The sequence below is a fragment of the Rattus norvegicus genome, chromosome 12 (assembly GCF_036323735.1).
Source record: "Rattus norvegicus strain BN/NHsdMcwi chromosome 12, GRCr8, whole genome shotgun sequence".
NCBI classification, from domain to species: domain Eukaryota; kingdom Metazoa; phylum Chordata; class Mammalia; order Rodentia; family Muridae; genus Rattus; species Rattus norvegicus.
Window position 1 is genome coordinate 27,618,633 of NC_086030.1, and position 16,698 is coordinate 27,635,330.

Below are 16,698 nucleotides of genomic sequence, written 5' to 3' on the forward strand. Positions count from 1 at the left end.
CCAGAACCACATAAGACGGCATGGAGGCACGTGCCTGTGATCTTAGCAATCAGGAGAGAAAGACCAGAGGACCAGGAGTTCAAGGCCATACCGAGCTTCACACTGAATTTAAAGCCAGTGAGAGCTACATGAAACCCTGTCTCAAAAAGCAATGTAGGGGGCAGGAGAGATGGCTCAGCAATTAAGAACACTTGATCTTGGGGTTGGGGATTTAGCTCAGTGGTAGAGCGCTTGCCTAGCAAGCGCAAGGCCCTGGGTTCGGTCCCCAGCTCCGAAAAAAAGAAAAAAGAAAAAGAAAAAAGAAAAAGAAAAAAAAAGTAGAAATAGCCATGCATGATGACACATGCCTTTAATCTCATCACTTGGAAGGCGAAGGCAGGTGGATATCTGAGTTCAAGTCTAGCCTGGTCTACAGAGCAAGTTCCAGGCTGGCCAGGGCTACACAGAGAAACCCTATCTCAAAAAGTGAGAGAGAGAGAGAGAGAGAGAGAGAGAGAGAGAGAGAGAGAGAGAGAGAGTTTTTAAAGGATGATCTTTTTTAAAGAATAATAAAAATGGGGAAACTGAGGCTCAAAGAAAGGAAGATGACCAAGGGAACAAAACCTGACTCTAGAACTTTCTGACTCCAAAAGGAAGCAGATAGACTAGTAAGGGCCTGGGGCTCCCAGCTGTGATCCAACTCTTAATCCCCTCTCCCTCCTCCAGGTGCCGGACTTCTGGGAGCGTTTGGAGCAGGTGAGTCCAAAAGACTTCATAAAAAGCAAACAACAGCAGAGACCAGGCTGGCCCTCAAACTCTACCCCATCTCTTTACTTCCTGTCCAGTCTGGGTCTCTCAGCCTCTCCATTGGACGGGGAAGAGCTGAGCTTGTCCCTTGTCCTCTATAAGCACAGGAAACAGGACTGGCTCTAAAGGAGCTATTGACAGAACTGGGGAGGGACAGGGAGGTGAGACCAGGAACTTATTAATTCAAGCAGCCTCAGTCCCCTCAGTCTTGAATACATATACACTACGGTACTGGGGATTGAACCCAAGACTTTGGTGCACTCTTGGCGACTGATGTCCCGGGCTATATGCTCTGCCCTCACACAGAGGATGAGTCGGGAAAGTTGGTCAGAAGGAAGATGATATCCAGGGAGAGCCAGGGAGAACCCCTCCTCAGGGTCTATGCTTGGGGGATCCCTGAGAGGACTTTGCCCTACAACTCTAGACCCCACAGCCAGCGCTGGTGCTGGCAAGATACTTTTCCCATAATTGGAAACAAGCCTGCCAAGGCAAACCTCCAAAACTCCAACCTAACTGGGCCCATCGGTCAAGGCCGAGGACATGGAATGTCTCCTGGAGGAGGAGAAGGGATGATCCGCCCCAGATGTGGAAAGAAGAGAGCCAGAGGGACCCATTTGGCTCCCCATGGGTCTTAGCAAGGATTCCCGACAGAAGGGAAGGTAGACGTTGTACAGAAAGGAGGTTCAGGGCGGTAGAGGTGGCGCAGTTCATAGACCCCTTACCAGCCCCAGTCCCATGTAAACGAGACTTTCTGGTAATGTTGGAATCCCAGCATTTGGGAAGCAGAGGCTGGAGGATCAGAAGGTCAAGATCACCCTCATACACACAGTGGGTTTGAGTCAAGCCTGGGCTACATGAGACGCTGTCTCAGAAAACAAAAAGCAGGACCAGTGGAGCAGGGGTGGACACTTACAAAGGGAGGGGGAGGGGAGGGGTTTGCATCAGGACAGAGAAGATGCCTAGGGTGATAGCTACTGATGAGCAAGGCTGGCCTGGGAGGAATGAGGGTTCCCTGCAGATAACGTCTGCCATTACAGAAAGCCAACTGGGTGCTGGCAGCTGCCAGGCCTCCTGGGAGACACAGGCTAAGCATTCTTGTTAGAGGCAACTATGTCAGCTCTGCCTAGAGTATTTATCTGGTGGCTGCAGATTTACCAGGGTCATATGCTCTCCACCGCAGTACCGAAGACATAGTGGGGCAGCCTAGGCTCCCACTTCGGATGACACCCTTCTCAGAAGGAGCCCAGACAGGAAACCCACACACCTCTTTCTCTTTGTCTCTCTCTCTCTTTCACAGGTCCTGGAGGACTTGGAGGTGCTGGCCCCGGGGCAGGTTAGTGTGAACCCCTGAGCACGGTGTCAGCTGCTAAGCCCAGCCTAGGGTATCTGCCTGGGTAAACAGCAGGCAGGGCCCAGCGTTTAAGCCAAGTATTGGTGACAACATGAGTGAAGGATGACACCACTGTCAGCTGTCCCTAAGAAGCTACCCAGGGGACAGTTGTAAAAGAGAGATGAGTCGAGATAAAACCATCTCTCGGGGGCACCCAGGAGTGGATCTGACCACCAGAAAAAGGCACAGGTGCCATTTGGGAACCATAAGTGGTGGTGGTCCGTGCCTGGAATACCAGTGTCTGGGTGTAAGGCATAAAAATATGAGGTTCGAGGCCAACCTGGGCTACATAGGAAGTTCCAGACCAACCTGGCCATATAGACTTTGTCTCAAAAGACAAAATGTTGAAGCTGGGCATGGGAGCAGATACCATTATCTTAGCACTCAGGAGACAGAGGCAGAGAGAGCTCTGTGAGTTCAAGGTCCACCTGGTCTGCATAGCAAGTTTCAGTTCAGCTAAAGTTTTATAGTGAGAGGGTGTCTCAAATGCATGCATGCATATATACATACATACGCAGATATAGATATAGGTATAGATGGTATAGATATAGGTATAGGTGTAGGTGTAGGTATAGATACAGATATAAAAACCTGCCTCTTCTGGCTTCCATCCCCAGCACTGAAGTGCCTGGGAACCCACTACTCGGGAGGTAGAAGAACAAGGGGTTCAAGGTTAGCCTCAGCTCCATAGTGATTTCCAGCCCAGCCTGTATAGATCCAGACTTTGTCTCAAAAACTAAAAGATTCAGGTAGTTCTGTCAGGCTGAATAAGTTTTGTTAGGCATACATAAACGCAGTGGTTCTCAACCTTCCTTTTTTTTTTTTTTTTTTTTGGTTCTTTTTTTCCGGAGCTGGGGACCGAACCCAGGGCCTTGCGCTTCCTAGGCAAGCGCTCTACCACTGAGCTAAATCCCCAACCTGGTTCTCAACCTTCCTAATGCTGTGAGCCTTTAACACCTCATGGTGTGGTGACCCGCCCCCCCAACCATAAGATCATTTCCATCGCTACTTCAGAACTGTAATTTTGCTGCTGTTGTGAATCGTAAAGTAACGATCCAGGTTTTCCGATGTCTTTGGTAACCCCTATTGAAAGGGTTGTTCAACCCCCTTCCCCCTCCCCCGGAAAGGGGCCGAGACCCACAAGTTGAGAGCCACTGCTCTAACCCATACTCCCATCCTGGTGAGCAGGGACCAGCATGTGACAATAAACACCTTCAGAGGACACAGAATCTCGACTGCCCTTCCTGAGTGAAGGGGTCCAGGCTGGGCTAAGGCTCAGCAAATCCCACCGAGCATGGCAGCTCAGCACTACACATACACTCTCCTCCTCAGGTCTCTCCTATGCTTCAAGGCCAGGTGGTGTTCTGGTGCCTGGGGGAGGAGCAGGGGCTGCAGCAGCTTATAAAGCCGCGGCCAAAGCTGGTGAGTGGCCCTCTGGCTTTCCAAGACATCCAGACCCCGGAGATAAAGTAGGAGGTGGGGTAGAGAATCCTCCTCCCTGGGGAGATAATGAGGGAGGCTAATTATGCCCAATCTTGAAGTGAGTTAGTGACTGGACCAGACCAGACCGTAACACCTACCTGTCCCTCAATACACAGTTCTTGTCTGACCCTGAACCTTCCTGCTTCTGGCTATGCAGGGGCTGGGCTTGGAGGCATTGGCGGAGTTCCAGGGGGTGTTGGAGTTGGTGGAGTTCCTGGGGCTGTTGGAGTTGGCGGAGTTCCTGGGGCTGTCGGTGGTATTGGTGGCATCGGTGGCTTAGGAGTCTCAACAGGTATGGTGGCTGGCCATGAGTGAGTGAAGGTGGTGCCAGGGGGGCTGGGTAAGCTCAACTCTAGGATCCCGTCTATTCAGGTGCTGTGGTGCCTCAACTTGGAGCTGGAGTCGGAGCCGGAGGAAAGCCTGGGAAAGTTCCTGGTCAGTGCAGAATCTGGGGAGGGTTAGAGGTTAGAAGTCAGGGAGAGGTCAGAAGTCAAGGAGTCAGTGGAGGTCAGAACCCTCCCCTTTCCAACACACTGGAGGATGAAAGGACAACATGCCGGGTCTGAAGCAACAGACCTGTGATTGGGCAAGGGGCTAAGTGACTTGACCTGACATCTAGAAATTTCTATGCTCTTGGAGCAAAAAAGAGAGACCTCACAGACAGGCTCTGGATCACAGATGGGGAAACTGAGGTTTTTAAATGTTGAGTCAGAACAGGACGGCCCACAGCTGTTCCCGGTAGAGCTGGAGGTGAGCCCAACATCCTGAGGCTCCCCCATCTGGTGCTCATTTGGCCCCGCACTCTTTAGGAAGTGACCTCAGGTTAAAGAAAAGACAAGCATCTGGAACCCTTTAGACTTGAGGTGGGCTGACTAGGCTGTGTAAACAGGCTCTGGGCTCCAGAAGACAGTTAAACCAGTGCTCTGAAGGAGCTGCAGGCTCTCTAACACAGAACAGAGAGTGCTGTGGGCATGCTCTGTCTTTCCCTAGCCATCCCAGTGGGGACAGTGGCTTCCAGGCCTAGGATAGCTGTTGCCGAGGTCTGGTGCCGTGACAGAACCTCTGCTAAGGTTGCTTGTTCTTTTGCCTGCAGGTGTCGGTCTTCCAGGTGTATACCCAGGTGGAGTGCTCCCAGGAACAGGTGAGGACAAGAAGGACCGGCTGGGACATAACTCAGTTGGTAGAGTGCCTGCCTAGCGTGGGTTCCATCTCCAACATCACATAAACCCGATGTGGTGGTACATGCCTTTAACCCCAGCACTTTGAAGACTGAGGCATAAAGAGCTTAAGCTCGAGGCCAGCCTGAGATACAAAATGAGCCCTTATTTCAAAAAACAAGAACGAAAACACAGAGTGGGGCTAAAAAGATGGCTCAGTGGTTAAGAGCACAGACTGTTCTTCCAGAGGACCTGGGTTCAATTCCTAGTACCCACATGGAGGCTCACAACCATCTAGAATTCGTCTATCCTCCAAGAGCACCGGGCGTACATGCAGTGGACAGACAGACAGACATGCAAGCGAAACACCCATACACACAAAATTAAAATAATTTTTTAAAGAGTAGGTTGGGGGTGTATTTCAGTTGACAGAGCACTTATTTAACATACGTGAAGCCCTGGGCTCCATCCCCAGCACCTCATAAGCCAGACTTAGGGATACACTTGTGTAACCTAGCACTTGGGAGGTAAAGACAGAAGGATCCGGAGTTCAGGGTCATCCTTGGCTATCTAACAAGTTTTAGGCCAGCCTGAACTACATGAGAGCTCTGTCTTAGAAAGAAAGAGTGAGAAAGAAAGACAGAAAGAAAGAAACAAAGAAAGAAACAAAGGAGAATGAAAGAGAGAGAGGGAGTGAATGAGGACAGAGACAGAGACAGAGAGAGACACAGAGAGAGACAGAGACAGACAGAGGACAGAGAGAGAGAGAGAGAGAGAGAGAGAGAGAGAGAGAGAGAGAGAGAGAGAGGAGTTGGGGATATACCCTCTCACTGGTACCCTCTCCTCTCCCTCCTCCTAAAGCTGAGGCCAGCTGAGGCCAGTGGCTGTTTCCCTAAGTGTCCAAGTTCAACTTAATGGACATTGGGTCCTTGGCAACAAAGGTCAGCTTTCCCCAGCCTCGCCCAGTCCCTCACCCCAGGCCAGCACTCTCCTCATAGCCTAAAGCCAATCCTCCGAGGACAGATGGAGTCCCTAGTGTAGCCAGCTTTTTCCCAAAAGCCCTGAGTCACCAGGAGTAGGCACGCCCAGAAAGTCTGCCCTACAGAAGACCCCCTAAGAACTGACCCTTACTTCTTTCCCTGCCAGAACCTTCCTCCCCACCCAACAAGGTTCCTGAAATCCCCCAAAAGCCCAGATTCGGGGATTTGCTGACAGAGCACCCCCTTCCTTCCTGGTTGAGGCAGCCAAGCCCCAGGGGAGGCAAGAGAGGAGGGAGAGTCTGCAGAGAGTCATAGGGTAGCCACTATGAAACACATCACACTGAGCTGTGCCTCTCTATGCTTCCTCCCATCCAAGTATTAACTAGACCTGATCCTGCTTCTGCAATCAGACACATCCAAGGTGCCTTTTCTCCTAAGTGTGGCCACAATGGATCTATAACTTAACTTACAGTTAAGGTCCACCAAGGCTAAGCTCATACTCAGTTGAGTTAGGATTAAAGCTCAGATTTTCCAGCCAGGCCTAATGGCACAAGCACTTGGAAGGCTGAGATAGATGAATCAAGGGTTCAAGTCTAGCCTGGGTAGCTTAGTCAGATTCTGTCTCAAAAATAAGAAAAGCATTGTGGGCATGGGTCAGTGGTAGAGCCCCTGCCTAGAATCCCCCAGTGAGGGGCTGTGGGCGTGGCTCAGTGGTAGAGCCCCTGCCTAGAATCCCCCAGTGAGGGGTTGGGGGTGTGGCTCAGTGAGGGGCTGGGGATGTGGCTCAGTGGTAGAGCCCCTGCCTAGAATCCCCCAGTGAGGGGCTGGGGGTGTGGCTCAGTGAGGGGCTGGGGGCGTGGCTCAGTGGTAGAGTCCCTGCCTAGAATCCCCCAGTGAGGGGCTAGGGGTGTGGCTCAGTGGTAGAGCCCCTGCCTAGAATCCCCCAATGGTGAGTTGATGCATATTTGGGACTCTAGAGTCAATTCACAGCAGCACCATTAATTAATTAATAATTCAAATTCTCTGAGCTTGAGTCACATAAAAAAAGAAAATCCCACAAACTGGTCCTTATTTTACTTGCCCTGTGAGTCATGCCTGTGATTGGCCATCAGCACTGAAATAGATTGGTCAATAGGCCTGATGTTGGTAGCGGGTGCCAAGTAGAGTTTCCCTTCCCTTACTTGTCACCCATGTCTTTGCCACTCAGGAGCTCGGTTCCCTGGTGTGGGAGTGCTCCCTGGAGTTCCCACTGGCACAGGAGTCAAGGCCAAGGTTCCGGGTATGTATAACCAACTGTGCTGGGGGTCAGGGTAGGATCCTCTGCCTGCCTGCAGGACCCTCTGACCTGGAGTGTAAGGGATACCATAGGATTCTAAGCTCTTTAGGGAACCTCTGTAGGTTTAGGAAGGTACTTCTTATGTCCCAGCCCTGCTTCTGCTGGCTAGGAAAGTCAGCACCGTATTCAAAAAGCCCATAGAGTAACCCTGACCTAGTGACATAGGCCTATAATCCCAAGCTATTCAGAAGACTGAGGCAGGAGGCTTGAAAGTTCAAGGTCAACCTGGGCAATTTATCGGGCTACTGTTTCAAATTAAAAGTAAATAAAAAACTGAGGGGCGTGGGTCAGTAGTAGAGTGCTTGCTTAGAAGCCCTTAAGTGAATGAATGGGGGCAGGGTGAGCCTTAGTGGTAGAGCCCCTGCCTAGAATCCCCCAGTGAGGGGTTGGGGGTGTGGCTCAGTGAGGGGCTGGGGGCGTGGCTCAGTGGTAGAGCACCTGCCTAGAATCCCCCAGTGAGGGGCTGGGGGCGTGGCTCAGTGGTAGAGCACCTGCCTAGAATCCTCCAGTGAGGGGCTGGGGGCGTGGCACTATGGTAGATCTCTTAAACATCATAAACAACGGAAGCCTGGAGCCTGTGATCTGTGACCCTCCACTCAGTGCTGGGCTACAGCAATAGCTCTTTGTATTTGCAGGTGGAGGAGGTGGTGCTTTTTCTGGAATCCCAGGTAAGTTAAAGCTGCTCTCCCAAAGTTGAGAGGACACTCTGGGGCTAGATACTCAAAAACCTGTCCATACCTGCCCAATCTCCCTCATGTCTCTCCTTGCAAGGCTTGTTAAAGAGTTTAATCACGCAAGCATGAGGACCTAAGATCAATCCCCAGAACTCACATTCCAAAAATTAAAAAACAAACAAACAAAACCCAGGCCTCTACCCAAAGACCACGACCATGAACGCTGTGGTTCTCAACCTGTGGGTCGCGACCTCTTTGGTAGTCAAGTGATTCTATATCTGTTATTCTGTATATCAGCTATTTATATTATAATTCATAACCGTGGCATGATTACAGCTATAAAGTAACAACAAAATAATTTTATGGTAAGGGTGTTACACAACATGAGGAACTCTTATTAAAGGGTCACAGCACTTGAAAGGTTAAGAACCACTGTTCCAACCCAAACTCCATCATTGTGAATCCAAAATGAACCCAGATATACCCAGTGGTGCACTAAGGTCTGCACAGATGAGTGTAGGAGTATGTCCCTTACCTCCTATGTTGACTATCACTGGGGAGTATGTACTGACCCATGACAAAGAGATATGGAGGTTCCCCAAGGCTGGCAGGGAGTTGAGAAGATGCTGCCACCCCAAAGCCTGGGACTTTGATTTACTGTCTTTGTTCTTGCAGGGGTCGGGCCCTTTGGGGGTCAGCAGCCTGGTGTCCCACTGGGTTATCCCATCAAAGCGCCAAAGCTGCCAGGTAAGCTAGAGATAGGGTTCAAGATGCTTGACCGGGGTGGAGGGAGATGGTTCAGGGGGTAAAGCACTTGCTGCACAAGTTCAAATCCCCAGAACTCACATAAAGCTGAGTGCAGTAGCGTGTACCTGTGATCCTAGTACTCCTATGCTGAGATGGGGCGGGGGGACAGAGACAGGAGAGTCTCTGAGAGCTCATGGGCCAGGTAGCCTGGTGCACACAGCAACAAATAACAAAGAGAGTCTTCCTCAGGTGAGTGGAAAATGCAGACTGACCTGAGGTTGTCTTCTGAATTCCACCTGTACACAGCGGTATCCACACGTACGCACACGCATTAAAACATGTACACATTTACGTACATACACACATATGCACAAACATACACACATGTGCACACACACTGGTATCCATGCAAACACACACATACACACACACACACACACACACACACGAGTGCTCCATCCATCTGTCCATCACCCATTCATCCAACCATCCATTCATCACTCCTTCCTTCTATCCACTTTCCACCTATCCATCTGCCTGTCCATCCATCTGTCCATCACTCCTTCCTTCTATTCACTTTCCACCTATCCATCTGCCTGCCCATCCATCTGTCCATCTGTCTATCACTCCTTCCTTCTATTCACTTTCCACCTATCCATCTGCCTGCCCACCCATCTGTCCATCCATCCATCCATCCATCACTCCTTCTCTCCACCCATTCCTCTGTATCCATCACTTCTCCCTTGTACCCACTTATCTCTCCTCTATCCTGACTTCCTCCAACCTATTCTTTTCCATTCATCTATCATTTCCCTTCTACTAATCCATCTGTCCATCCATCCCCTTCTCTCCCTCCATTACACGATTCATCCCTCCGTGATCCATATACCCTGCATACCTCGTCCTCTCACCCATCTCTCCCCTAACTATCCATCCATGCTCTAACCCTTCATCCATCCATCCTTTATCCTCTCCATAGGTGGCTATGGACTGCCCTATACCAATGGGAAACTGCCCTATGGTAAGTGATGCCCTCATGGGTTTGTAGGGCTCGGATCCTTTCTAGGTAGGGCTGGTAAGGGTGCTGAGGTCCCAGTCATGGGCTAACAAAGCACCTAGCAAGGCACTAGAATAAAAAATCCCCCAAAGACAAAGACTAACTCAGGGAATTTGACCTAGCATTCAGTTGTGGCCCTCTTTCTTATCACAACACCTTGAGCAAGCCATTGTTTCCTTCTCTAAGCCTCAGTTTCTTCATCTGTAAATTGGGATGGCGTCCCCTATGCATGCTTGTACCTGTGTACAGTTTTGTTGGAGGTGACAGGGGAGACTTGGGACAAGTGGGACAGGGGCAGCAAAGTGGCAAGATCTATGTGAGTGACAACCAAAGTGTCTTTACAGGAGTGGCTGGTGCAGGGGGCAAAGCTGGCTACCCAACAGGGACAGGTAAGGGGAAAGAAAATCTCACCTGCTCTCAGCCTAAGGGACACCAGTGTCCCCCATCCCCAGGGACTGTCCAAACCCCCAGCTAACCACCCTGCATGAAGATCTTGGTCCAAGCCTAAACTCTGAGCTGGGTTGGGGCAGCTCTTTGGCCTTTACTAGCCATGAAGCCCCCAGCTACATCTGAGTGTCTGTGAGGCTGGGAGCACAGCACTCTGGGGATACCTGAACACCAGCACCATCTTTAGTGTCCCCTCATCTCCCCTCTTCCAGGGGTCGGGTCCCAGGCAGCAGTGGCAGCAGCTAAAGCAGCGAAGTATGGTGAGTGCCCTGAAAACCCTTGCTGTCCTGTGATGGTTAGAAAAACAAGCCAGGTAGTTCCGGCGTCCCCTTATCCCCTTTTCAACAGGACCCATAAATGTAGCTCTCCCTCCCCCTTTCCTCTATCCACCTACCTATCCCTCCATATCTCCCTTCCTCACTCTATCTATCTATAGCCTACCCAGCCATCAACCCCTCTGTCCCTCCATCTTCTCTATCCAGTCACCTCTCCTCCTCTCTATCTGTCCCTCTACACTTCCCTCCTTCCCCCATCCCACCCTCCATTGATCCACGCATCCGTTCCTCCACCTCTCCCTTCCAGCATCCATCCCTTATCCATATGTCCATCACACACACTTCTCTGTATCCGTCCCTTCACATGTTCCTCCCTCCCTCCTTCCTTCCCTCCCTCCCCTATTCTTCCCTCACTACCTCTGTCAACCTCCTTCCTTTAATCCATCCATCCACTCATCTTTCTATCCCTTCCTTCTTCCCCACATCCATCTCCTATCCATCCACCCGCCCTACCCCCTTCCTCCCACACATATTCCTCCCTGATCTGCACATAAACACATGTGCCCATCTCTCCATTCAGACCTCTCCCCCAGCCAGTTTCCATCTTGCCTCCTTCTATCCCGATCTATGCCTCCTTCTATCCCTCCCCCATCCTTCCTCTCTCACATCCCTACATCCTTCCTCCCCTCCATCCAGCGCCCCTTTCTCCACCCACTTATCTCAGGGGATGTGGACAAGGGAGAGTCATTACCTCTCCGAGGGGAAAACTAGAAAAGCTAACTGGAGAGTGTGACCTGTCATTCAAGACCTTAGCATACAAGAGGGTTGTCGTCCTGTGGGCCAGGCACAAAGAGCACTGGCTGTGAGGACGCAGCATTTAGGAAGTGGTGACAGGCAGGTTGGAATTTTTGAAGACTCCCTCTGCTACATAGCAGATGTGAGGCTACCCTGGGCTACATGAGACCCTGTCTCAAAACAAAAACAAAACAGGAAGGAGGCATCCACTCATAAAGGGTACTGTAGCCATTAGAGAAAGAAATATAGACAACACCTATATAAGCATTTTAAGTGTGCATCCATTTCACATATAACTACAAAAAATGTAACCCCTCCCCAAGCCCACGGTGCCTTGGAGAGCATAGCTGTGGCTGTAGTGTGCTGGAGGTCAGCTTGCTAGGCTAAAGTTTCTCCACCCAGAAGGCCTTCCTATTTCCAAGTCAGGAGGGGACAGAAGACCCTACTAGCTAAGGGGCAGAAGTTAGAGGAGAAGCTGACCCTGCCCTGTGGAGGCCCCCGGGCTTTTCTCCAGGCCCAGAGGCCCCTTGGCAGACCGGGATTGGTGGGAATAGCTGGGATATGGGAGAGCCTGAAGACAGGGCTGCCAGAACCGGGCAGCCAGACACTTGGATTATGAACTTGGCTGAGCCTTCGGAACACAGGGAAAGGAAGCCTTCAGCATTCCTTTGGGGGCCCCTCTGGCCCAAGGAATGGAGCTTGTGGTTTGTCAGTATGTAGCGGTGATTAGAAAGGGATTTGTCTGCGAACATCGGACTCCCTTAATGAGCAAGTTGAAATGGACACTTTGGGGACAAACCCAAGACTTCGGGGGCAGGAACCATCCCCAAACAAGCCCAGCTGGAGAGACTGAGGCTTGTTCCTGGGTAAGAGGATAGTGGGTAAAAAGCCAGCATCCCACCAGGAAGCTGAGGTAGCAGGATTGATAGATGGTTCAAGGCCAGCCTGAACCACCTAACTGAGACCCTGTCTCACAAAAAGCAGATGGTAAGGGGCCTAGGGAGACAACTCAGTATGGTGCTTGCTACACAGGCAGGAGAACCTGAGTCCCAAGCCCCATAATCCACATTAAAAAGGGAAGCAAGTTAATCACAGGGCTTGGTTGGTAGAGACAGGTAGATACCCACGACTCACTGGCCAGCCAGGCTAGCTGGCACACACCGTCCAAGTAAAAGTGAGAGATCTAGTCTCAGAAATCAAGATTGAGGGCTGGAGAGATGGCTCAGTGGTTAAGAGCACTGACTGCTCTTCCTGAGGTCCTGAGTTCAATTCCCAGTAACCACATGGTGGCTCACAGCCATCTGTAATGGCATCAGATGCCCTCTTCTGTCTGAAGACAGCTACAGTGTACTCATATACATAAAATAAATAAATCTTAAAAGAAATCAAGATTGAGTCTGGGGAGTGGCTCAGTGGATAAAGTGCTTGCTTAGCGACCAGGAGGATCAGAGTTCGGGTTCCCCTTGGAAGGCAGAGACGGAGGGAATTCCTCAGATTCAAGCTGGCTAGAAAGAGAAGCCGTATTGATTGAGAGACCCTGCCTCAGTAAATAAAGTAAGAGTGCATCAAGGACAGCTCCACGACATCAACCTTGGCCCTCCGCATGCATGTCCATACAGATGCACAAACACATACATGTGCTCCCACTTGCATGGGAAAGCATGCATGCACACATACATGTACACGCTTGTAAGAAGGGGAAAGGGGGAAAAAGTTCCTGAGGAAAGATTAACATCTGGCCTTAGCACACATATACATGCACAAGTATACTCACACACAGACACACAGACACACACACAGACACACAGACACACACAGACACACACACACAGACACACACACACAGACACACACACACAGACACACACACACAGACACACACACACACACAGACACACACACGTATGCACACACACAGACACACACACACACACACAGACACACACACACGTATGCACACACACACACAGACACACACACACACACACACACACACACACAGAGCGTACTGGCCCCTCTGCAGCTTTTCTGTCTAGTCTCAGAAGCCGCTCTGAAGAGTCACATGGTGCCTTGTCTCAGCAGGTGCTGGAGGAGGTGGAGTCCTCCCTGGTGTTGGAGGGGGTGGCATTCCTGGTGGTGCTGGCGCAATTCCTGGGATTGGAGGCATTACAGGTAATGTTTCTCCCAGCTGGAGGGTGGAGGTGTCCTTGAGGGGCCACAGCGGCAGCACCTCACCCTCTGCGCCTGTCTTTCCAGGCGCTGGAACTCCCGCAGCAGCTGCTGCTGCAAAGGCTGCCGCTAAGGCTGCTAAGTATGGTGAGTGCCCCCCCTCCCACCAAGAAACGGAAGGCTTGGGGCTCTGCATGAACACTGGAGATCCACCCACAAGGACGGTCTCTGCTCCTCTAGGGGCATCTCTGACCTCCCCCAGAAGGAGGCTTTTGTCCATACTGGTCACCCTATCTCAAAGGCATCTCCCACTCTGCATGGAGTTTGCAGGGGAAGGGATGCTGGGGGCGTGGCTCAGTGGTAGAGCACCTGCCTAGAATCCCCCAATGAGAGACTGGGGGAGTGGCTCAGTGGTAGAGCCCCTGCCTAGAATCCCCCAGTGAGGGGCTGGGGGCGTGGCTCAGTGGTAGAGCCCCTGCCTAGAATCCCCCAGTGAGGGGCTGGGGGCGTGGCTCAGTGGTAGAGCCCCTGCCTAGAATCCCCCAGTGAGGGGCTGGGGGCGTGGCTCAGTGGTAGAGCCTCTGCCTAGAATCCCCCAGTGAGGGGCTGGGGACATGGCTCAGGGAAGAGCACCTGCCTAGAATCCCCCAGTGAGGGGCTGGGGACATGGCTCAGGGAAGAGCACCTGCCTAGAATCCCCTAGTTGGGGACTAGGGTATGACTCAGGGGTAGAGTGGTAGTGTATGCAAAGTCCTGGTTTCAATTCCCAGTACTCAAAGTTAAAATATGATAACAAAAGAACAAAACAAAAACAAACAACCCCCCCCCACACACACACACAGATACAACCTAGGATCCTATAGCAGACATTTTGATTTTGCTTTAGAATCGGTCATGTTATTCCAGCTACATATCCAAACTAGAGGTCCCTTTGAGCTCCGTCTTAGTCCATCCCTTGCTCCCTGATGAGTTGGATCCTTATAGAGGGATCACCAACCCATCTGCATGGAATCCTTCACGCAATACAGACTGTGAGCCCCAAAGCTGACCCATATACCCTGCCCTGGAAGGCCTACAGAGGTCCCCACAAGGCTCAGTCTGGGACAATCCTCTTTCTATCTACAGGAGCTGCTGGAGGCTTAGTGCCTGGTGGACCAGGAGTTAGGGTCCCAGGTGCTGGAATCCCAGGTGTTGGGATCCCAGGTGTCGGTGGCATTCCAGGTGTTGGTGGCATTCCAGGTGTTGGTGGCATCCCAGGTGTTGGGGGCCCTGGTATCGGAGGTCCAGGCATTGTGGGTGGACCAGGTAAGTGGCACTTGTGTGTGTGTGTGTGTGTGTGTGTGTGTGTGTGTGTGTGTGTGTGTGGTTTTCTGGTGTGGGGTTTTTATTTCCTCGGCTTTCTTGCACACACCCATCCAGCCATTTAACTAACCATCCATCAATCAGCAAATGGACAGAGAGCTGGTGGCTGGGTAGGTGGATTGACACCTAAGGACAGAGAGCAAATTGATAGACAGACGTGACAGAGGGTGAATGAATAGATGAGCAGATATCACTGCTCTACAGATAATAATATTTTTTTAAAAAACACAGTAACAGACAGGTAGACAGGGAGATATACATTGACCATCTCTCCTCCATTCTCTCCTGAGCATTATGTCCCCTTGATCTCTCCAGGGGCTGTGTCACCAGCTGCAGCTGCCAAAGCTGCTGCCAAAGCTGCCAAGTATGGTAAGTACCCGGCCATCCCTGCTCTGACTTCTACTGGCCAGGGTGAGAAGCCCTCCATCCTCTTGCTTGGAGGAGAGCAGTTCACCCAGGGAAAGCTCCAGGCAGAGCTACTTAGAACCATTAGATCCCAGGATAGTGTCTCTCCAATTGTCTCCCACCAAGAAGCCATGTTGCTAAGTGACAGGACCACCCCAGGAAGTCATCCCCAATCTAGAGAGTGTCCCTACTCGTCCATGCTTTGGCCAAAGTCCTTTCAAAGGACAGAAGGCCTGGTTGGAGTAAACCCATTCACTTCACCATAACAAAAGGGCACTTCCCCCCAAATACCCAGGGAAGGCAATCAGGAAAGACTAGGGTTCACGGAGGAGACTGGTCAGGGTCCCCAGGAATCCCAGTTTCCTGTTCTCAGGAACTGACTTAAAGGAAGCATGCATCCTTTCTCCCAGCCAGTGAGTATCCTTCCAGACCGTGTCCAACATCACTAGAGACTCTCTACATGATTCTCCCTCTTCCACAGGAGCCAGAGGTGGAGTTGGCATCCCGACATACGGGGTTGGTGCTGGTGGCTTTCCTGGCTATGGTGTTGGAGCTGGAGCTGGACTTGGAGGTATCTTATCCCCGTGAACTTTAGTTTCATCTCTGGGAAGTTGGGGGAAGAGAAATGGGTTTTTCAAGTCATGCAGGGAGTTGGAGAGTAGATGTAGGCTTTGATGTGCTAGGGAAAGAGAGGCAATCTTCATAGCATTTAGGAGCTGAGAAAGCTATGATCCTTGCTTAGCAGTACCCTGGGCAAACGAACACCCACCCATCCATTTTTCTGTCTATCTATTAATCTATTCATATATTTGTGTGTGTGTGTGTGTATATATATACATATATATATTGTTCATCCAGTCATACATTCATCTATTTAATCCATTCACCTGCCCTTTAATCTATTGCCTAATCATCCACTTATCCATCCACCCCGTCATCTCATTTGTCTGTACATCCATACACCATCTATCTCCCATTCATCCATATATCTACCCATACTTGTATACACACATCTCTCCAGCCATTTGTGTATCCGTCCATTTATCTATCCGTCTGTATACTTATCCTTCAATCTATGCATCCATTCATCCACCATTTACCTATCTGTCCACTGATCCATTCACTCACCCATCTAACCAGCCTTCTAACCACCTACCTACTCCCCTACCTGCCTGACCACTGCCTTCCACCTCCCGGACCTCTTCACTTACGTATCCATGTTACCACCTGCTCTTCCCTTTTTCCTGCAGGTGCAAGCCAAGCTGCTGCTGCCGCTGCCGCTGCCAAAGCTGCCAAGTACGGTAAGTGACTTTGTCTTGTCTGATGCCCTTCTCTCAGTGGAATCCAGGCTCTGAGTGGGCAAAGATACAAATCCACAACCCCCATCTTCCTTCTAAACCATACTCAACTCTCGCCATTTCAATTTGCTGTTAAGACTACTGGTACTTTGTTTGCCAGCTCACTCCAAAAAAGTGAGTTGAAGGTGCCAGACAAGTCTGCCTCCTACCTCCCTCTCCATTTATACATACATACATACATACATACATACATACATACATACATACATACATACATGTGGGTGAGTGGATGGTGATGGATGGATGGATGGTTGGATGGATGGATGGATGGATGGATG

General features: G+C 50.8%; 1 protein-coding gene across 7 annotated transcripts in view; it reads left to right on the top strand.

Annotated features, from left to right (window-relative positions):
- The window catches only part of Eln (elastin), a 43,431-nt gene that overhangs the window by 13,650 nt on the left and 13,083 nt on the right, over positions 1-16,698 (top strand). For 3 of the 7 annotated variants that reach the window (XM_063271069.1, XM_063271072.1, XM_063271071.1), the window contains exons 5-22: positions 706-735; positions 2,084-2,119; positions 3,509-3,598; positions 3,816-3,950; positions 4,031-4,093; positions 4,752-4,799; positions 7,003-7,074; positions 7,767-7,799; positions 8,481-8,552; positions 9,532-9,573; positions 9,954-9,998; positions 10,269-10,316; positions 13,206-13,298; positions 13,383-13,442; positions 14,421-14,600; positions 14,973-15,026; positions 15,544-15,633; positions 16,313-16,363. In XM_063271069.1, coding sequence (XP_063127139.1) covers positions 706-735; positions 2,084-2,119; positions 3,509-3,598; positions 3,816-3,950; positions 4,031-4,093; positions 4,752-4,799; positions 7,003-7,074; positions 7,767-7,799; positions 8,481-8,552; positions 9,532-9,573; positions 9,954-9,998; positions 10,269-10,316; positions 13,206-13,298; positions 13,383-13,442; positions 14,421-14,600; positions 14,973-15,026; positions 15,544-15,633; positions 16,313-16,363 — 1,242 coding nt within the window. The remainder of the gene's footprint in view (positions 1-705; positions 736-2,083; positions 2,120-3,508; positions 3,599-3,815; positions 3,951-4,030; positions 4,094-4,751; positions 4,800-7,002; positions 7,075-7,766; positions 7,800-8,480; positions 8,553-9,531; positions 9,574-9,953; positions 9,999-10,268; positions 10,317-13,205; positions 13,299-13,382; positions 13,443-14,420; positions 14,601-14,972; positions 15,027-15,543; positions 15,634-16,312; positions 16,364-16,698) is intronic. The other 4 variants (XM_063271073.1, NM_012722.1, XM_063271074.1 and 1 more) reach the window with 3 other exon arrangements.